The 22,084-nt window shown below is 33.1% G+C and overlaps 2 protein-coding genes and 1 pseudogene across 4 annotated transcripts; 2 read left to right on the forward strand and 1 right to left on the reverse strand.

Moving 5' to 3' along the window:
- The first annotated feature begins 596 nt into the window (after nucleotides 1–596).
- LOC111372104 lies at nucleotides 597–2,781 on the forward strand. Of its 2 annotated transcripts, none has more exons than XM_022994274.1 (4): nucleotides 597–908; nucleotides 1,229–1,411; nucleotides 1,498–1,544; nucleotides 2,322–2,567. In XM_022994274.1, the coding sequence occupies exons 1-4, from the start codon at nucleotides 645–647 to the stop codon at nucleotides 2,323–2,325; spliced, it is 498 nt and encodes a 165-aa protein (XP_022850042.1). In that variant the 5' UTR covers nucleotides 597–644; the 3' UTR covers nucleotides 2,326–2,567. The 2 variants fall into 2 exon arrangements, with proteins under 2 accessions (XP_022850042.1, XP_022850041.1); XM_022994273.1 differs by having other exon boundaries at nucleotides 600–908; nucleotides 1,498–1,557; nucleotides 2,322–2,781.
- Nucleotides 2,782–3,783: 1,002 nt separating this feature from the next.
- Nucleotides 3,784–6,322, reverse strand: LOC111372105 (probable glutathione S-transferase). Of its 2 annotated transcripts, XM_022994275.1 has the most exons (3): nucleotides 6,117–6,306; nucleotides 5,222–5,485; nucleotides 3,784–4,353 (listed from the first exon to the last, which is right to left on the reverse strand). In XM_022994275.1, the coding sequence occupies exons 1-3, from the start codon at nucleotides 6,159–6,161 to the stop codon at nucleotides 3,988–3,990; spliced, it is 675 nt and encodes a 224-aa protein (XP_022850043.1). In that variant the 5' UTR covers nucleotides 6,162–6,306; the 3' UTR covers nucleotides 3,784–3,987. The 2 variants fall into 2 exon arrangements, with proteins under 2 accessions (XP_022850043.1, XP_022850044.1); XM_022994276.1 differs by lacking the exon at nucleotides 5,222–5,485 and having other exon boundaries at nucleotides 5,853–6,322.
- Nucleotides 6,323–19,042: 12,720 nt separating this feature from the next.
- Nucleotides 19,043–20,931, forward strand: LOC111372106 (annotated as a pseudogene).
- Nucleotides 20,932–22,084: the final 1,153 nt, after the last annotated feature.

The following is a 22,084-nucleotide window of genomic DNA, read 5'->3' on the forward strand; positions in this document are numbered from 1 at the left end:
AAAAAAAAAAAGAGAGGGAAGGGGGGGGGGGGGGGGGGACAAAAAAGAAAGAAAAAAGAAAAGAAAAAAATAAAAAAATAAAAAAATAAAAATGAAAGAAAAAATAAAAATAAAATAAAAAACGAAAGAAAAAAGAAAAGAAAAAATTAAAAAAACAGTCGGCCCGTGCCGACTATTAAATTGTCGGTGAAATTCTCGTGAAAATGGCCATTTTCGATGACTAAGCCCAATTTTTTTGCCCAAATTCATTTAAATTAATAATCTACTTAAATAACGAAGAATAAACATTCTAAAAAACAATTTAAATAAGAAATTTCACAAGATATGCAAGATAAAAAATCGTCCTCTTAATTCAACAAAAAACTAACCTCGTTAAAGATAGCAATCGATTTTTGTGGATGTCGATGTTGGATAGACTATAAAAATGGCAACTCTCGATGGGATCCGACCGTAGCAGTGGACTGTGTGAAATTTGGAAAATTTTCTCTCTCTCTCTCATTTATTTATTTATTTTTTCACTCGTTGAGTATGTGGACAAAATTGACAAATGATAATTTATTTTTCTAAATCAAATTTCCTCTCAATCAAATTTTCACCTTTTTCACTTAAAAATAAAATGCTACACCCATAGAAGGTGAACTGAAATGGAGTCGCTAACATCATCAGCCCTTTCGAATTGGGTGGTTCCCAGTTCATCTCAACCTTTCCCAAGATCTTCATACTGCTTTTTCCGAACACCGTTTAATCGTAAAAACATCGAATTCCCTTTTCTTCTCCTTAAAACCACAAATCTTTATCCACTTAGATTTTCCTCAGTAAATTCCAGAGCTACCCTTGATGAGAAGAACCAAAATTCGACTACCCCAGTTCTTGTTCAAGAAGAAGAAGAACAAAAACTACCCAATAAGGTAATTTTTCTATTATCTTCAAATAGCATATAATTATCTTGCCATTGCTTTCTAATTTTCTTGATTCCACGACCCTTGATGTTTGTCTAAGCTTGACGTAAATTGAAGTTAATTTTAAGTAAATTTATGTATTTGTTTGACAACTTTACTTATTTGGTTAATTGGACTTTAACTCGACTGTTACATTGTATTTCCACCTTCAAGAAAGAATTTACATATTTACTCATAAGTGAGATATAAATATATTTTTTAAGCTTATCCAAGGATGAACTAGATAATTTCTGATTTGGGAGCTGTTTTCTTCTCTGATTTGTGTTTAGGAAGTTGAAGAGAGTGTGAAATTGCTTAAGAATGCAGCCAAGACGAGAAAAGTTCCAGCAGAGGAAATTCTGTCTGCTTTTTCTGTGATTGAGAAGGCAAAACTTGATCCGTCGGGATTTTTTGAAACTCTTGGAGGATCCCACTCACCTGGAAGAACTTGGATGCTTATATTTACCGCTAAGGTTATTATTTAATCTTTCGTCTAATTACACCATTATTTTTCTCCGTGGTTCCCCCTTTTTGGGTGCTTATACCTGTGTTTTGGCAGAAACGATTGGAAGGCGGTAGATATTTCCCAATTACTGCCGTTCAAAGGTTTGATGCTGCAGTAAGACTCTTCATGACCTCTGCCCACTTATTTCTTTCCAATGCTATGAAATTTCTGTTGATATAGAAGCATAAATTGAAAGAAAAAAAATGGTGGACAGAAGAAACTAACTTTTGAAAGTATAATTCTTATCAATATCTCTATACTACGACCTTACTTTTGAACTACAATTTATTCTCGTGGTAATTTCAACAATGTCACTCCATGAAATGCACTCCTTTTATTTACATTATTGAACTGAATCTGTTTGCATTCAATGTATTTTATCCAAAGTTCTGGAAATTATTTTTTGAGCTATCATATGAATTCTTTCAATCTGGGGAGATGGAAGAAAGAAAATAGCTTTGTATGCATTGTACTTTAAGGCGCAAATAAGGAGGGAAAACAGAGAAACGAGAAAATATTATGCAGGAAACATGTGAAACTGGATAATACAAGTAAAGATTCCGGAAGAATTTTGGTAACCACTCATTATGTGCCTCTCTCTGTTTATGTTATATTTTCATTTTAATTGTATACAAGTTTCCTCTTGTTAGGAGAGAATGAAAATTCGAGAACCTAGCTATGTTAAGATCTATAACTGTTGTGGTAGCTCAACTATGTATTCAACGTCCCCTTATCCATATCCAGCTAACTTATATTTGTTGAAAACAAAAATTCAAATGAATACTGGTCTGTAAGCTTTTAGATGACATGGTTAACAATTTTAGCTAACTAAAGCTTCAATACTTCAGTGTTGATGTATCTTTTTATTTGATTTGTAGGTGAAGAGAATTGAAAATGGAGTTTACTTGGGCCCTCTAGGATCTTTGACCTTTGAAGGGAGGCTTTCATGGAAAAATAGAATACTTGCATTCATATTTGAGCAGATTCGGGTAAAAATTGGTCCTTTTAACCCATTTGAGATTAGTATCAAAGGAAAAGATGAACGAGAGCCAAGCAACAAAGACCCATTTTTCGTCTGGTTTTATGTTGATGAGGAGATGGCTATTGCTCGGGGCAAAAGTGGAGGGACTGCTTTTTGGGTCCGCTGTCAACGAGTCACCAGATTTTAATTCATTGTCCTCTTGGTTTACACTTCTATACGTATGCCTATACAGATAAACTTGCTACAATACATAATTTATTCGGTAAATGTATGACTTCAATCCAACTGAGATGTATAAATATGTAAAAGGATCACACTTGTCAATTTTACTCCTTTATTCTTTTGTCATTTGCTTATTTTTCTTATTTGGTATTTGCCATATGATTACCAATCGAAATTTTAGGCATCTCAGTTTGTGAAGCTGTTGGATCAAGTTGACTAGAATAATGAGATTTACTGATATAGGATGGAAAATGATTTTGAATTTTATCTGGCTATGTTGAAGATTAGTGTGCAGTTTCAAGAGATAATAACTCTAATAGTCATTGAACTTTTCAAAAAGTTTTCAAGGGTCACTAAACTTTAAAAATTACCCAAGTCATCATTGAACTTCACAAAAGGTTTTCACGAGATCACTGAACTTTAAAAATCATCAAATTCATCGTTCAACTTTACAAAAAGTTTCCACAGGATCAGTAAATTTTTGTAAAAGGTTTCCTAGGAGATCACTGAATTAGTAATCCCTGGGAAACCTTTTGCAAAGTCTAATGATGAATGAGGCGATTTTTAAAATTCAGTGATCCCGTGCAAGCATTTAGCAAAGTTTAGTAATTGCTTGGGTGATTTTTAAGTTCAAGACCTCGCGGAAACCTTTTGCAAAGTTCAGTGATCATTTAAATTATTATCTCACGGTTTCATGAATATTCTTCCAAATGAATTTGTAAACTTGAAGCTCTGACTCTTTAAGTTGCCTAAAATGAACGTTTTCAGTGTACATTCTTGTTACTGCATCTTCACTGTCTTTTCCATTTAAACGATACAGTGATTGAGAAAATTGAACATTTTTGGGTTTTCTAGATTGAAATTTATTTCAGATAACTTGATATTTCTCCTCTACTATCAAGTGAAGGATCTTATGTCTTTATGCCATGCAAAAGTAGAGCAAGATTTCAAAATTTCAGTTGCTGTATTTTGTTATTCCTTTGAGTGTTGCCAGTCTACATGCTTTATTAGATTCAATGAAAACTTGGTATCTCAAGGCTTGGATTAACAATTTCTGGAGAATTTACATTTCACATTAGATTAACTTGAATATAGCCTGAATTTGTTCACATGATGTATAGTTAAAACTATTGACCTTAAAGAATGTGTATAGTGTAGATTTCTTGGTAGTGCTTCAGACAAAAAGAAAGGAAAAATACTGAAAACTTTAGCTTACAGAAACAGGACAGGATATATATCAGAGTATCATAACAACATAAAAGGCAGTTGTGCAATCTTTGAGGCATGAACTATCAAATTATGAATGTGAAGTAATCTTCTGTTGTGTAGAAGTGTTGGGATCATGATTTGTTGGCAGATAAGGAGCGCAAGTAGTTGAGGCCAACTTGAAAATAGTTGACAACATTTTCTAATGGAGGCAAGCTGTCTTGGATTGCAGGAACTCGGATAAAGTTCTGAGTCCATTCGCTCAGCGAAGGGAACTTCTCGGGAACAAGCAGTTTCATTCCTCCAACCTCTTCCATGGCATTGAGCCATAGAGACGTCCATCCAATGACTAGATCCAGGTAACCTATTTTCTCTCCCCCAAAATACTTCTTCCCTGCAATCTGTTTCTCCAAATGTTCAAACATTTCTTGTGCAGTTTCAATGGCCTTCTTCTTATTTTCTCCTTCCGACTTTACAGCTTCCCATGCGCTAAGAACACACTGTACTTGTCGAAAATGGTTAGTATGTGTTCGCAGTGAGAAGAAATCCCATATCCAAAAGAGTGCAATCCCATACGTGTATTTTAACTACCAAACACTACCACAACAAAAAACAAAGTATTGTTCTTATAAATTTTGTGTAGGCTATATATATCATGTTTCTTGGTTTCGTTTAGTTCATTGCCACATCTGCTTCGACACTGAAAGATAACAAGTCCCAAAAGTTCAAGGCAAAGCAAGATGAAAAGAATTTTGATGTCAAATGAAGAAAAAGAACAAAATGTTCAAGCTAAAGGAGGAGATGCCTAGACACTTGCTCCTGCAATGAAAGAGGTAACCTCAGTCTGAAGCTATATCCCTCCTAGGTAAAAAAAGAAGATTTACTAGATCCTTGGCAACTAGAGGACACCTCAAGGAAACTTGTTATGTCGAGATGAAGTTTTTAAATCACCAAGCACTATATTCTTGTGCTGATGTGAATGAGAGTTATGTCGAGATATTCTTTCCTTCGGACAACGATTTACTTCTCGTATTGATGAATTAAGAGATGTCAACCACCAAGCATATTGGGTGGATTAGAGATTCAGTGGTCTAATGTTAAGAGGATCAGGGGTATGCTGGGATTTGGGAAAGTAGCACCTTACCATGTTCATGACCTATATATATATAAGCAACACCATATATTTTTTCATTTTCAATTCAAAAGTTTCCAATAGTATAGTTTGATTTTGCAGATTTGACCTTGAAACAATAGTATTATCTGAGGCGTTACCGATCAGAGAATTAACAGATACTGAAATGATGTAAAAAAAAAAAAAAAAAACTAGAAAGTGCATAGTGACTATTGGAATTATAGTGGTGTGTTTACCTTCTCATCAACAAACTTAGCCCAGAAACGTGCCGTCGCTCGTTCATATGGATCTTCAGGCAATAACGGGTTATGTTTCCATGTCTCGTCGATATATTCGAGGATAACAAGTGATTCAACCACCGGCTTGTCAATGTGTATCAGCACAGGGACTTTCTTGTAGACGGGATTCATCTTTAGAAGGAGAGGACTCTTGTTAAACAAGTCTTCTTCAATGAATTCATACTCTACCTCCTTAAGTTTCAGAGCCCATATAATCCTGGCCTTTCCTTCGGACAACGATTTACTTCTCGTATTGATGAATTAAGAGATGTCAACCACCAAGCATATTGGGTGGATTAGAGATTCAGTGGTCTAATGTTAAGAGGATCAGGGGTATGCTGGGATTTGGGAAAGTAGCACCTTACCATGTTCATGACCTATATATATATAAGCAACACCATATATTTTTTCATTTTCAATTCAAAAGTTTCCAATAGTATAGTTTGATTTTGCAGATTTGACCTTGAAACAATAGTATTATCTGAGGCGTTACCGATCAGAGAATTAACAGATACTGAAATGATGTAAAAAAAAAAAAAAAAAACTAGAAAGTGCATAGTGACTATTGGAATTATAGTGGTGTGTTTACCTTCTCATCAACAAACTTAGCCCAGAAACGTGCCGTCGCTCGTTCATATGGATCTTCAGGCAATAACGGGTTATGTTTCCATGTCTCGTCGATATATTCGAGGATAACAAGTGATTCAACCACCGGCTTGTCAATGTGTATCAGCACAGGGACTTTCTTGTAGACGGGATTCATCTTTAGAAGGAGAGGACTCTTGTTAAACAAGTCTTCTTCAATGAATTCATACTCTACCTCCTTAAGTTTCAGAGCCCATATAATCCTGGCACAGGGAAAGCTTGATTGAGTGCCAAGCAACTTCACTTCACTCATTCTAGTATTGATCTGAAGAATCTGTACTTGTTTATCACCGGGAACCTGACGAACGAACGAGATCGGCTGGATGACTTTGGTCGATCTGAGCTTCTAACCTTGAATCCTCTTAGCAAAGCTGAGGGGTCTATTTAAAAATATTGAGAAGTTCCATATTTTTGACTTATTCATAAGCTGATCAGTTGAATATTCAACAGCCTTGTTGTGATATGATAATTGGTCTTTGATTTGGGTAAATTTTATTTGCTTTGACTGAACTTTCAGCAAAATTTCAATTTGCTCGCTAAAATTGATTTTGTTACAATTGGGTCCCTGAAGTTCAATGTACATCCAAATATCACCATGGTGTAACATTTGTCACTTATTGTCTAAAAATTGACAAAAAATGTTTAGGGTTTGTTCGGCAGTGATTATTAGAATTGATTTTTTGATCGTTAAAGAGAAAGTGGATCTCATTTGTGAGTGAAAAAAGTAAAAAATGACGGCTAAAATAGTAAAATAACAATAAAAATTTGATTTTTTGAAGTGAAAAATTGCTACCAAATGGAGGTTTAGTTGACAACAATATCTTAATTGATCTCCCTGCAATCTCTGGAAACAAAAAAGGTCATTCGAGAGTTACGATAATGTCTTTAGATTGAAAGATGTGTTGTTTGTTTATGATATGATGTAATAGTAAGTTGATATGTCGCGCAATAATTACGTCAAAGATTCATTGTGGTATATCTACCATTTTAATAATGATAAAATTAAGCACTTATATCAATTTGAGGGATGACATATTAGTGAAATTTTAAACTAAACCAGTGGTCTGATGGAAATTAAATTAAAGTTTAATGATCTAATTGAGACAAATTAAATTTAATGAAGTAATTGGATCGCTAAAAGTTTAGTGACTGGAGATGAAATTTAACATGTAATATGAGAAGAGGAAGACTTAGGGGGTGTTCTCTTTGTGTTTCAATTTTGTGTTTTGAGTTTTAAATTCATTTTGAGTTTTGTGTTTTGAGTGTTTGTTTTGAAATTGTTGAAAATGCGTTCTTTTTGTTTGTTTCTCAAAACAAAAAAAAAATGAAATTTTTTTTTTGAAATTTTAAGAATCACCATACCACCTCCGAAAAAAAAAAAAGGGGTTTCCCGCGTTTTCAGTTTTTTCAAGTTTTACACTGAAAACGCCCAAAACGACAAAAAAGTCGTTTTGTGTTTTCTTCACAAATTTTTTTTTCGTTTTCGAAAATTCGTTTTCGAAAACGGGAAAGAGAACACGTTTTCACTGTTTTGAAAAATCGAAAACAGAAAACGGCCCGAAAACGGTAAAGAGAACAGGGCCTTAGATTTTGTGTTGGCTAGTGTCGATAATATACTTGTAAGAGTTTGGTTGTCTTTTAAGAATTAATCTAATCACTTCACAGAAAATTACACGTACGTCGCGTGTCACATGTTAATAATTATTATTTTTATACCAAATAAACAAAATTATCTCCCATCAAAAGATTTATTAAATACGATCATTCAGTGATTCAAAATGACTAAGGGTGTGTTTGATTACATTTATTTTCCATCCAAATTTTCACTTGGAGTGTTTGATTGCTATTTTTTTCCATGGAAAACATTTTTCAACTTTTGAAAATATGCCTAATTTTCCTTGTTTTTAAGGAAAATATTTTTCCTGGGAAGAGGTGGTTTTTATTTTCCACAAAAGATGGAAAACATTTTCTTTTCTAGGTGATATTTTCCATGTCAATCAAACACACTTTTAGTGTTCCTTTTATTAAAATATCCACTAAGCAATTCAAAAGTGCGACAAAATTTCCTCACATAGTAAATCATAGTATTAAAATCTAGAGCTTGTTTGGTATGGTTTAAAAGCCGATTAAAATCAATTTTTTGACTGTTATTTCACTATTTCAGCCATTATTTTTTGAATTTTTCTTTCAAAGGTAGGACCCACTTTCTCTCTAACGGTCAAAAAATTAATTATCAAAATCCCTACCAAACAAGCACCTAATGTTGAAAATTTCCCAATCCTTTGAGAAATAAAGATGATGACTTGGCTTTTGGACTATAACATAATCTAAATCAATTCCAAACCTATTGTAGTGAGCAAACCACCACTCTCACAACAAATAGTTATATTTCAACAAAGAAGAAGTAAGGAAAATTTTAGTTTGTATTGATTATTATCGATTACAAATTTGAAAGCAGTTGCCTATTTGGGGTTTAGAGGAGGATTCTTGGTTGTGCTTCCCAATTGCAAACATGTTATTATCTTGAGAACAAATTTGCACCAATAAAAGTGTTTTATTAGCATCAATGAGTGTGACTCACACCTTAGCTTCTTTTATTACACTAGGTCGAGCTACAGTGCCTACATGGATGATCACGGGATTGATGTTGGAAATTTACTTATCATTCGTAGCGGAAAAATAAAACAAATTTCAATTCCCACAAAAAATTTCTTTATGTTTAAATAGAAATAGTGATAGAAATTATACATTTTGTGAGATCTGCAAACTTCTTTGCTATTATTGGATTTCAGCAACATTGATTTGCCACTCGCTGCTGTCCAATTGTCTAACCTTCAATGGAATTCCACACAGAGAACAAGATTGTAGAAACTAAGGTTTTTCTCCTCTTGTGTTAGTAAGAATAAAATTCTCTACAAATTGAAAACCATAGTAACTTATTTATATAAGCCTAAACAGGCTTGGTCTGACTCAATCCAATATTTAATTAACTCATTTAATTAAATTTGGTCCATGAATTAATTAATTCAATTAATTAATTTGGGCCTATAAATAAGTAACACAATTAATTAATTTATCTAACACTTTTTAAATTAATTAATTGACAACTCATAATCTTTCGGTTCTCCTCTTGTGTGCGACCCATTAGGTTTTCCATCATGATACCTAAAGATGTGAATTATTATTTTGATATAATCAAAATTGTTAAATTAAAACACCATTTTAGTTTATCACCAGCTCACATTCGTCATCCCAGATTGATATCTAGTAATGTGTTAGGGCAATACATGCGATGAAAAATGTCACGTGGTATGACAAAATCAACCACGTTCGTTTACCATGAAATTCTAATCCTTTCGTCGATATAATCCGATCAATTACGAAATATGAAAATGTGTCAATCCTGATTAACGATCATATCTTTCATTCGACAATTAAATCATTATAAGTCAAAAACTTTTTTCGACTTCTGAGTACACATTGGCCAAAGATCTCGATACTGACTTAATTGAATGAAACACAGATTATAATCTTTTACTATCTAAGAGTGACGAGTCCTCTATTGGTCATTCACGACTTTCATACGATTCTTGACATGTCCGAATGATGTCGTATTAGTGGCCTTCGGCAGAGCAACATCCAACACCGTCAAAATATGACTGTCCTCATATAAGGCACTATGACAACTTCAAGTCAAATGACCAATTTCACTATCGAACGTTAGAGATTAACCACTTACACTCAGATAGTTATCCATGTGGAATATCTTAGCGGGTCTCCAATATTTTGTTCTATAACAAAATATCCACATGTTCATTCAAGTGTCACTACAATTTAACTTGTAAGATCAGTTACTTACTTTACAAGTAAGAAATGTCACACGTGATGGTCTATCTGTAATAACGATATCCGTATCTTGTCATTACTTACGACCACGGATGATTTAAGATTCAATCATATGTAATTTGTATCTCACAATCACAACTCCTTGTGATTGACAAATTACTAAGATTTGAATCTACAGACTTCGTTATTTAATTCAATTGAATATTAATTAAATAATAAATTTGCCATAAATCGCATCAACATATATTAAATGTTTATGTCCAAAGTCGATTGTACCTAGAGCATAACACTTGCAAACTCCCACTTGCACTATATCCAATCACTTATGCATCTAATATCATAAGAGTCTACATGACGATCATGTTTATAATGCGACAACTCTTTGTCAATGGATCTGCAATATTATTAATTGTGGGAATTCGTTCTTCTCTTTACGTCATTTCTATTTATTATTTCGCTGATGAGATTATACCGCCTTAATACATGTTTGGATCATTGACGAGACCTTAGTTCCTTCACTTGTGCGATGGCTCTATTGTTACCACAATACAATGGCACGTGATCAACAATGTTAGAAACTACTCCAAGTTTGTTAATGAACATCTTGATCTACACTGCAACTTTTTGCTGCTTTTGAAACAATCATGTATTAGGTTTCTGCTATTGAATCAACGTTTATTTCATGTGTGGAGCCTTTCTAACACAACGTTTAAGAGTAAACCAATTTCTCCTTATAAAATCTTCTCAAGATTTTATCTATGTAGATTAGAACGAGTTAAGCAATCTTCTGAAGCTATCTCTATAGATCAAGTTGCTTCTTCCATATCGTTCATGAATAATCATTTAACGGTCACAATTTCAACGATTGAAATGTACTTACATATAAAATTAGAAATGCAACAATGCTCCCACTATCTTCTTGTAAATACACAATTCGTCTTCACATTTGATAAAATCAAATTTTTTGATTTTTTCCATCAAATCGAAGATTTCAACTACAAGAGGCTTGCTTTAACCCATAGTCACGATATGTAACTATTGTAACCAAAATCCGAATGGACTTCAACATGGCTATAGGAGAAAGGTTTCATCAAGGTCAACAATTAATATTTTGCTACTAGTCTTACTTTGTATGTACAGATATTTCTATCCATATCGACATTTTCCTTGTAAACCATTTACAACATATGGGCCTTATCCCATCGGAATGGTCGACCTAGGTCCAAACCTTGTTTTCATACATTGAGTTCATTCCAAATTCCATGGCCTCCTGACATCTATTTGAGTCAACACTTAATTCTGCTTCTGCTTAATTAGTAGGTTCATCATCCTCGATTAATAATACCTGATTAATAATCATGGATCGACACCTTCTTAAAGGTCAAATGATCCTACTAGATTTAAATGAAACTATCATGTCCTCAAAAGTCTCTACTTCATGATCAAGAGTAATCCCTCATCAGGTATGGGATCATACTCGGATTCATCTAGTTGGTCAACTATATTTGTGGACTCTTGAATTATTTCAAGTTCTATTTTGCTTCTACTATCCTCTCCCAGAGTATACATTTTCTCTAGGAAGATGATATGTCCTGAGATGAAGACTTTCTTCTCAATAGGATAATAGAATTGATATCCAAATATTTGTTTTGAATATCCCACAAGTATGTATTTATCAGATTTAGTCTCAAATTTATTCAATTCAATGCGCTTCAAATAAGCATCATAGTCCCAAACTTTCTTATGAGATAAATTGGGACTATTGCGTTTTCATAACTCGTATGGAATTCTGTTAACCAACTTAGATGGGACATGATTTAGTATGTAGTACATTACAATTAGTGCATGACCCTAAAACAATTTTTGGAGGTTTGCATGGTTTGTTATTAATCGTGCTACATCTAATAGTATACAGTTCCTCCTTTCAGATGCACCACTATATTGCAGTGTATATGGAAGAGTCCACTAGAAGAGAATCTCATTCTCTCTTAGATAATCTAAAATTTCTTCTTTAAGATATTCTTCACTTCGATCAAATCTTAGTATAAGAGTATATTTATCTATTTGTTTATCTACTTCTAGTTTGAATCCCTTAAACTTTTCAAGAGTTTTATGCTTGAATTTCATTAAATATACATGTCCATTTCTGAAAATAGTCATCAATAAATGTGATGAAATAAGAAAAACTTTATCTAGTGCATTAATCGACATGGGTCTACATACATCACTGTGTATTAGACCAGTAATTATGCAGATATTTCTCTTTTTCAAGTAAAAGAAGATTTGATCATTGTATCTAACAGACATGATTTGCACTTGTCAAATGATTCAAAATCAATTGACTACGCGTATACATCTCTATGTAATTTTGGAATTACATTTCATCTATATGATCAAGTTTGCAATGTCAGATTTAGGTATTATTCAGATTATCACTTTTATACCTCTTAGCTTCTATACTCATTATAGAATGCGTAGTGTTTAGAATATAAATGTTATTTTGTAGCTTATTATAACCATTAAGATTTTTAATCAAGATAAGAACAAACAACAATTGTCCTTAACATTAAAATAATTCATGTCTGAACATGAAATTCATTTTAATGTTCTAGCTATGGTGGGTATAAAACAATATTTCTCTAATTACAATACTAAGCCAAAAGGCAACGACAAGAAGATGGGCAATGCAGCAACATTTGCTTGTCTTCAACATGTAGGTCAACTTCTCCCTTTTGTAGTGGTATACTTCTATTTAGTTTAACCACATTCATATGATATGAGATCCATATCCGGTATCAAATACCTAAGAAGCTAATGAAGTAGACATATGCCTTGCAATAATTCTTCCAATGATCTTTCATTTTACAATGAAAGCAATGGACATTAGATATAGTATTGTCCTTTGCTTTTACCGTATTAGCTATATTGGATACTTTCCCAAAGCCCCTTTATATTTTCTCTTAATACCCTCAGAGAAATCAATGGCTTGCACACTTCTAACTTTGACATTGGGCATAACAGTCTTAAGCAAGCTAAGCAACTCAATGCATGCGCACTCGAGCTTATTCATGTTAAATTCATAATTAGTTGAGAATAATTCTTTCAGACAAATATTGTAGAACCAAGTCAATACTTTGTTCGTGATCCATAATAAAACCCAATTGGCCCAACTTTTCAATAAAGTCAATCATCTTCAGCACATGAGCACTGACTGAAGATCTTTCTGCCATTTTGCACTGGTATAGTTGCTTGGAGGTCTCGTATCTCTCTACACGTGATTGTTCATTATACAACTCTTTGAGATAAAGAATCATAGTGCAAGCATCCATATCTTCATTTTGCTTCTATAACTCAGGTGACACAACACAAACATCACACACGTTGCAACAATATTGTCATTACTATGTTATTATAGCAGTCACCTCTTTTTTAATCGAGTCATTAGTAGATGTCTTTAGAAAAGGGTTATTCAAGGACATAACTAATTTTTCATGTCTGAGAACAATTCTCAAATTGCAGTGCTAATCAAGAAAATTTTGGTTCGGTTGTTGGCATCCAGTATGCCACTCAAATAAAATGGTTACTCTCGATTCAATAAATGTAAATGACGAAAAAAAAGAATAATATATAAAATGTATCAATTAATTTAACATAGACTTTTATTAAATTAATTATGCTCCCACTGTTTACCTTAAATTCATGACCTTTTCGCAAAAATTTATGGAATCTATATTTAACTCCCAGTGGATTGGGATCCCATCTGTTATATTAAGACTTTGAATGTACTCAACAAGTCTTAATAAAATATTTGGGTAAATAATCAATTATATCTCCATACAACTCTTAGATCATTAAGCTAACAACTCTTTGTCTTCACACATCTTATATATTAGCTTAACATGCCTATAAAATTTATCTCATTGAGTGTCCTCAACAAAAGATAAACTTTAGTTAAGTCGGACCAATCATTCAGAAATATCATAATGTCAAACTTATCCATAATAGACCAGCCTTGAGTGTACTCAATAACCTGAAATCGATGGAGGACTCTTGTTTTTCACTATAATGATGGGAGGCGAATGTAAAATACCGACTTAATATTTTAGCAAGGGATTTTGCATGCAAAGGTCTCATCGTAACAATATATATATTAATTCCTATGGGGTATTGCATTGATCATACAACGCACCATCTCTATGGTCTCCTTCTCTTCTTGTGTCCTCAATTAGTCCAGTTGTAATTTGTATCCTATACTAGTTGGCACACAAGCCTAGATAAAATTGGACTCGCAGGCTCATAGTAACAATAACAGATTCACAGGTCCAAAATGATTAAGAACTCCTAGGCCCATAATAATAACAACAATAATGGGCTCGTAGTCCCAAAATAATTAAGAGCTCGCAAGCTCATAAAACAACAAGGATAAAATTAACCTTTCAATATATTCATATGATCGAGTCTATAATCGTCCACTAATAATATATTCATCACATAGATATATGCCTATATAATATCTAATATTTTATGTACAAACATGTTTCAAGTTTTTAACGATTAAGGTTGTCTAAACTATTTTAGACAAATCGATCGGAACAATTAAATAATTAATTAATCATATTAATCAATTACTTTAATTAGTGAACATATTTAATTAAAATTAAATTTTAATTATATACTGAATTAGAGTCCAAATTTAATTCTACAATTATAGGGCGGGACAATTAAAATCAAATTTTAATTAAATAAATATCAAATTAGAATCCAACTCTAATTTCAAAACTTAAGGCTGTTGAATTTAATTAAAATCAAATTTTAATTAAATAGCAAAATTAGAGTCCAACTGTAATTCCAAGATTTTAGGCGAACTTATTTAATTAAAACCAAATTTTAATTAAACAAAATATTAGAGTCCAACTCTAATTCTAAGAAAAATTTTAGGGCAAGACAATTTAATTAAAATCAAATTTTAATTAAATATCAAATTAGAATCCACTTCTAATTTCTAGAATATATTCGGTTAATAATTAATTAAAATCAAATTTTAATTAAGTACTAAATTAGAGTCCAACTATAATTTAAATTGAATTAATATTTTAATATAGGACAACACTCCTAAATCAAATAAAAATCAATTTTAGGGTCCAAGTTTAATATTTAAGTTAAAATCCAATTTTAACAAAAATATAAAAAGTCGTCAACTTTAATTAAAATTTTAAATAGGTCAAACTGAAATTTTAGATCAAATCCATTTAAAATCAAATTTAAAACCATTTTGAATTTAAATTCAAAACTACCCTTTTAAAATTGCAAGTTGACCTAGTTAAAAATTATTAAGAAAGCCCCTTCATTTCATAAATTATGGAACATGTCCTTTTCTAAAATTGCAAGCAGGGGTCCTTAATATCAATTATTGCGAAAATGACTCTTATTTAAAAATTAACAAATTGATCCCTAATACCATATTGCAGGCGGGGGCCTACAATTTAAGAAATTGCAAACAAGGCCCTCACCTCCAATCCCCCAAAAACTGATCTGTAAAACTCTAGAAAACTTCACCCAATTGAAACCCTAGAATTCCCATCCCTTTCCTTCTTCTTTTCAAGTCCATTCATCTTTGCCACATTGTAGGCAGCGCAATAGTCAACGGCAATGCGCAGGCTATTGCAGTGTCGCACGCTGCTCGATGCAAGCAGCCGGTGTTGCTGCTACAATAGCAGTAGTGTCGTGTTGCAGTTTTAACATCAACGGGGCTCGTTGTCAGCGGCGACGAGCGCTAGTATTGCAGCGACGACCATCGCCGCCTCCGCCTTTTGTCGCGGGCAACGACAACTTTTGCTTCTGGTCAGCCCGTCCTTTCTTTAAAAATTTTTTAAATGTTTTCCAAAATCAAATTTTGAAATTATGAAAACCATTTTTTCTTAATTGCTAGATCCATGAAAAATATGAATGATAAACTTTTGATTGTTCAAACAAGCAGAACAATTTCTAGCAAACAGAAAGAAGGCTATGATACCACTGTAGGGAATTTATTTATCATGTGCAGCGGAGGAATAAAACAAATTTCAATTCTCACGAAGGATCTCTTTGTATTTAGATAGAAATTGTGATAGAAACTATACATTTTGCGAGATTCGCTAACTCCTTCGCTATTATTGGATTCCAGCAATATTGATTTGTCACTCATAGCCGTTAAGTTGTCCAGTTTCCAATGAAATTTCACACAGAGAACAAGATTGTAGGAACTAGAGTTTTTCTCCTCTTGTACTAGTAAGAATAAAATTCTCTACAAATTGAAAACCCTAGTAACTTATTTATATAAGTCCAAACGGGCTTGGCATGACCCGATTCAATATTTAATTAATTCATTAAATTAAATTTGGTCCATGAATTAATTAATCAAATTAATTAATTTAATAAATTCGGGCTTATAAATAAGCAATCCAATTAATTAATTTATCCATTAAATTAACTAATTGACAAGTCACAATCTTCCGGTTCTCCTTTTATGTGCGACCCATCAGGTTCCCGATCACAATGCCTAACGATGTGAATTACCATTTCGGTGTATGGATTATGAATTCGAAGTTTCACCATCAATCGTACAACAAGTGTTGCTAGAGTGATATTACTTGGAACTACGATTGAAGTAATTTTGTTTACTCGCCACTTTCATTTATCATCTATGTGCACAAATTATCCCCTATACGACACTATGAATCTCAAATTATTACTCATATTTGAAATTTATAGAAAGAAATGGTAAGCATTCAACACAAATTTAATATATCGGACTTTAAATGCATGCACGATGCACCTACAAATGAATTCTACCGAATAGTTACAAACTGGTTAGATAGAAAGTTACGTCATCTATCCCGATTGCTAAGAAATGTTGAGATTGACATTTGAACTGTGTATCTTTGTAGTTAACATTTGATGAGATCTTATTTAATGTGTATGATTGGAAACATTTTTCATGAAGTATAAAGTATATTCATCAATGCTCAACTATCAAATGGTCAGCACTTAATAAAGAATATACAAAATGCTATATTGAATAAGGAATATTCGAAAATTTTTTAGAGGATATTGCAATATTTTGTCAAAATAGTTTATAAAATTAATCGAAATGAATGAATGAAGAATATATTTCAAAGTAATGGGAGCACCTTGTATTTAAGATTACAAAATAGTAAGTTATATGATAAAGATATTCAATATAAATACTAACCTCAAAATGAAAGATGAATCTACTATGATTTCCTTCATATTTCAATGGTGAAAAAGTATAAAACTTGTTGGCCTAGCTCGACATACATATTAATTTCCTTTAAATCCAATGCTTCTCTAGACACTATCATACAAGGCATGAACTTGATGTTAGTAATACAGATTCCACTATTTTGCGGCATCGCTAGAAACTGAGCTTGAAGAGTGAACTTGGAGAGGCAGTGGGCTTCCAAAAGGTAGAATTGGGGAATATTGCCCATAAACACAAAATCAAATCATAGAGACAAAGAAACGATAAATTAGTTCATCCAACACTCGGTTAATGAAACACTTGTAAACGCATATTTCAAGAATAGCTTCATCCGCTTAGAGGCTTTGAATCTACATCGGAAAGCTTCAACAAGATTATGTAGCTTATAGAGAGAATCTTAGGAGAAAGAAAAAGAAGGAAGGAGAAGTGTGGATGCTTGTCTCGGAAATTGGTGAATTAAAGAGATATTGTAGTCCTGAGAAGAGAATGGAGATGATGGTTGCATGAAGTGTTTGTACTCAAATGTATGGGTGTTGCTTGTAAAATTGTTTTTCTTTTGTTTGCAAAAATAATACGATGTCATTTTATGTTCCCAAAAAATAATAATAAACGACAAAAAGACTAAAAAAAAAAAAGGAAGAAGAAGAAGAAGCTAGGCACACATTCCTATGAACAATACCATAACAAAGTCACTCTCCTATGTTATAGGGAAAATTCACACATGAAATCACAATTTTTTTTCCTACTTTTTAGAGTATCTCCAATGGTAGTGTGAAATAGAGATTTAGATTTTCAAAGTAGCCGTAAACTTCTCAATTGGAGAGATGTAAATTGCATTTTTTGATAGAAAATATAAAAAGAGATGAAAATTTACATCTTTTTTTTTTAAACATCCACAAGAGGCAAGAAGTGAATTTATATATTTTCATTTGAGCAAAATTTGAATTTAAATCTATGAAAATATAAATGACGATTCAAAAGTGATTGTTAAGATACTAATTTACACCTACTTTTATAGCGCCATTGAAGATACTCTCACAACACTTTCCACAACAATTACTTTTAAAAAAATAATTTCAAAAAAAATAAAAATCAAACAAACTCTAAATTGAGGCTTTGATCGAGCCTCATTTTTTTGGGAAAATAGATTTTATGATAGTGCTTTGAAGAATGTATAATTATAAAGTATGAAAAAAATTTAATTTTACATATAAAATTATTTTATTTGGAGAAGGTGTGATTAAAAATGAATTTGAAAAACATAAAGACGAGTTTGTTAAAAAATAGGGCTTAGATAGGGGGGCCTGAGTTTGTTTCGAAAAATTGAACCTTACTACATGTATAATAAAGTGTACACTTTTTGGTTTACGCTTTGCCAAATGGCATTATCTTATTGAACGTTTAAATTTCAAACAGTTTTTTTTATCCAATTTGATATTTGATAACAATGCAAGTGTCAACCAAAATGTAAAAAATCAATGTTTAGCAAAGTTTCAAAAAATTTCCTCAAAACTATATGATTGAGTAGCAAACTATCGGTAAAGATTTCAATAGATTAATAAAATTTTATGAAATATTTAATTAAAAATTGATAAAAATTATAGATTCAGTGGGCCCCTATTTGGGATCCACTATTTACCACTATTATTTTCTAATTCTTTTTTCCATATACTCAATTTTAACCACTTATTCACACAATAAAATATCATATAAGTAAACTCTAAGTTTTCTTTATACTTTTTAGATACACTTTCTTCTAAAAATTACTATTTAAAACATGATTTTTTAGGAATAAAATTTTCAAACAGTGATTAATGTATTTTTGGGGAAATTATATTTTCGAATAATATTTTTCTGAAGAATGTATAGTTAAAAAAAAAATTGAATTTATATATATAATATTATTGTATTGAAGAATATATAATTAAAAAAAGAAAAAAAATATTAAAATTATAATGAAACCGGGGCTAAATATATAATTTAAGTTAGTAATTAATTTTAACTCGAACAACTTATCAAGCTATTTTAAACAAACAAGCACTATGTAGAATCCTCCATTTTTTCTCTGGATTCTTACAGTCTCTCTGTACTAGGGTTTATTGCCGATCTACAGAAATGGCAGCTCTGGCAGTGGCAAAGCCGAAATTCACCGAGACTTTCGTTGACAACAAGCGTAAGGATGATATCCGGATGGCCAACATTGCGGCGTCGCAGTCGGTGGCAGACGCCGTCCGTACGAGCCTTGGACCGAGGGGAATGGACAAGATGATTTCTACCTCCTCCGGTGAGGTCATTATCACTAACGACGGCGCCACCATTCTTAATAAGATGGAAGTTCTGCAGCCGGCTGCAAAATTCCTTGTCGAGCTTTCGAAATCACAGGATGTTGTTGCTGGAGATGGGACGACCACTGTTGTTGTTATAGCGGGTGCTCTTTTGAAGGCGTCTCTTACACTTTTATCTTCTGGCATTCACCCGACGATTGTTTCAGACGCCCTAAACAAGGCTTCGATTAAAGCTGTTGAGATTTTATCGGCTATGGCTATTCCTGTGGAGTTATCGGACCGTGATTCGCTGGTTAAATCGGCCTCGACTTCTTTGAATTCGAAGGTTGTGTCTCAATACTCTTCTCTTCTAGCCCCATTAGCTGTTGATGCTGTACTTTCTGTAGTGGACCCTGCTAAACCTGATTTAGTAGACTTAAAAGACATTAAGATTGTGAAGAAATTAGGGGGTACTGTTGATGATACTGAGTTGGTTAAGGGTCTGGTTTTTGATAAGAAGGTGAGTCATACAGCAGGGGGGCTGACCAGAATGGAAAATGCTAAAATTGGGGTGATACAGTTTCAAATATCGCCGCCTAAAACTGACATTGAGCAAAGCATTGTGGTATCTGATTATACGCAGATGGATAGGATTTTGAAGGAGGAGAGGAACTATATTTTGGGTATGATTAAGAAGATTAAGGCAACAGGGTGTAATGTGCTGTTGCTTCAGAAGAGTATTTTGAGGGATGCTGTGACAGACTTGTCATTACATTATTTGGCAAAGGAAAAATTTTGGTAATTAAGGATGTCGAGCGGGATGAGATTGAGTTCGTTACCAAGACTTTAAATTGCTTACCGATATCAAACATTGAGCATTTCCGGGCTGAGAAGTTGGGGTATGCAGATTTGGTGGAAGAGGTGTCATTGGGGGATGGTGGGAAGATAGTCAAAATCACCGGGATTAAGGACATAGGGAGGACTAATTGTGTTCTTGTCCGTGGATCGAACCAGTTGGTGCTTGATGAGGCTGAGAGGAGCTTGCATGATGCTTTGTGTGTGGTGAGGTGTTTGGTGAACAAGAAGTTTCTGATTGCTGGCGGTGGAGCACCTGAGATCGAACTGTCTAGGCAGTTGGGCGCATGGGCCAAGGTGCTGCAGGGTATGGAAGGGTACTGCGTGAAGGCATTTGCTGAGACTCTCGAGGTTATTCCATATACATTGGCTGAGAATGCAGGTTTGAACCCAATTACCATTGTGACCGAGCTGAGGAATAGGCACGCTCAGGGTGAGATCAATGCACGGATCAATGTGAGGAAAGGCCAGATCACTAATATCATGGATGAGAATGTAGTACAACCGCTACTAGTGAGCACAAGTGCAATTACCTTGGCCACAGAGTGTGTCCGTATGATTTTGAAGATAGACGATATTGTTACTGTGAGGTAGAGTTTCTCAGAACATGAAAATGTTGGATGGTTTGACAACTGTTTGTTTTCATATTGTCTTCCGATTTTTCTTTTGATTTGTGTGCGCTTCTTTCTAAAATTAGTGTCTTCCTACACTTTTGGATTTAACATTTTTTTTTTTTATATATTATGGATATCTCAATGTTTCATTGGCTAATTTGAATATGGCTTTATTGATGGCTTTGAACTTCATAGAATTTGAAAAGGCTGTCTTATAATACGATGTGTGTTGTATGAATATTCTGAATCCGCCTCTTTCCAATATTCTCTTGTTACAACTAGTAGATATAATCCAAAATCATGATAGAAATAAAGAGGCTACGTCAAATGAAGTGCCTGGGCTAGTCTCTACTGTTCTGTGGCAAAACCCAAATGAGGAAGGGCAACCTTCAATGGTCATGACACCTTTTTCATTCTCAGATGAAACTTGGTTGCTGGAGTTAGAACTCATTTCCATAAACCTGACTTGGTCTTAAATTGAAGATTAAGAACCCTAACCCAATTTTCAATTGAAAGTTAACACCAAGTTTGCTGTATACTTCATCTGATACAATTCTCAGCACAGTCCCAACATGAGGAAAATTGTGTAAAACATCTTCAGGCAAATGTACTAGTTCAATCTGTACCTGTAGAGTATTCTTCTCTTAATTAGTAATCCTACAGTACACGCTTTTCAGGTTTCTTTGCACCTCCTATTTCACGTGTAAATACTTATCTGTTGCCACTGCCTTAGCCACCTTTGTATTTCACAACAGCTGTAATAATATTTGAGATTAGTTTGATTTTCTGATTTTCTAACGTTTGTTGGTTGATCCTCTCTTTCTAATAAGAGTTTAGATTAAACAAAAAATATTCCTATATTCGAGAAAAATAGCTGTCTGGTTCCAAAGCTGTGAATATTATAGAAAATTGGACTTCAACAGGGACAGCTGGGGGTACGGAAGAATGAAGGGAAAAAAAACAGGGCTCATTTGGTGGGTTTGTGGGAACAAGTGTCGAGACAGTTTGCATCATATGGATTATATCTTTTAAACACCACTTTCCTCTCATCTTGATGAATATTATTTGATTTTATTTTCCCGTTTCATTACTGCATTAAATAGCACAAGTACTAAATAGTATGATATTTGAATAGTTGTCTTATACATGTCTTGCATGACAAAAAAATTATGCAAAGTGAATAATAAATCAAAGTAGAAAAAAATTGAGTTTGAATCCAAATGAAGAGATAATAGTTGGATAAAATTTTGCAAAACGAATAAGAATGCTACATAGGAAATCTATTTAAGTAGGAAGGAGAGATAATAGTTGGAGCTTTCTAATATATCATTTTAGA

Source organism: Olea europaea, chromosome 23, assembly GCF_002742605.1.
Source record: "Olea europaea var. sylvestris chromosome 23, O_europaea_v1, whole genome shotgun sequence".
Taxonomy (NCBI): domain Eukaryota; kingdom Viridiplantae; phylum Streptophyta; class Magnoliopsida; order Lamiales; family Oleaceae; genus Olea; species Olea europaea.

Coding starts and splice junctions, on each gene's coding strand:
- LOC111372104 (XM_022994273.1), top strand. CDS start 645: ATGGAGTCGCTAACATCATCAGCCCTTTCGAATTGGGTGGTTCCCAGT. Junction 909..1,228: donor AACAAAAACTACCCAATAAG/GTAATTTTTCTA, acceptor ATTTGTGTTTAG/GAAGTTGAAGAGAGTGTGAA. Junction 1,558..2,321: donor TTCAAAGGTTTGATGCTGCA/GTAAGACTCTTC, acceptor TTTGATTTGTAG/GTGAAGAGAATTGAAAATGG.
- LOC111372105 (XM_022994276.1), bottom strand. CDS start 6,161: ATGAGTGAAGTGAAGTTGCTTGGCACTCAATCAAGCTTTCCCTGTGCC. Junction 4,354..5,852: donor CTAAGTTTGTTGATGAGAAG/GTAAACACACCA, acceptor CGACAAGTACAG/TGTGTTCTTAGCGCATGGGA.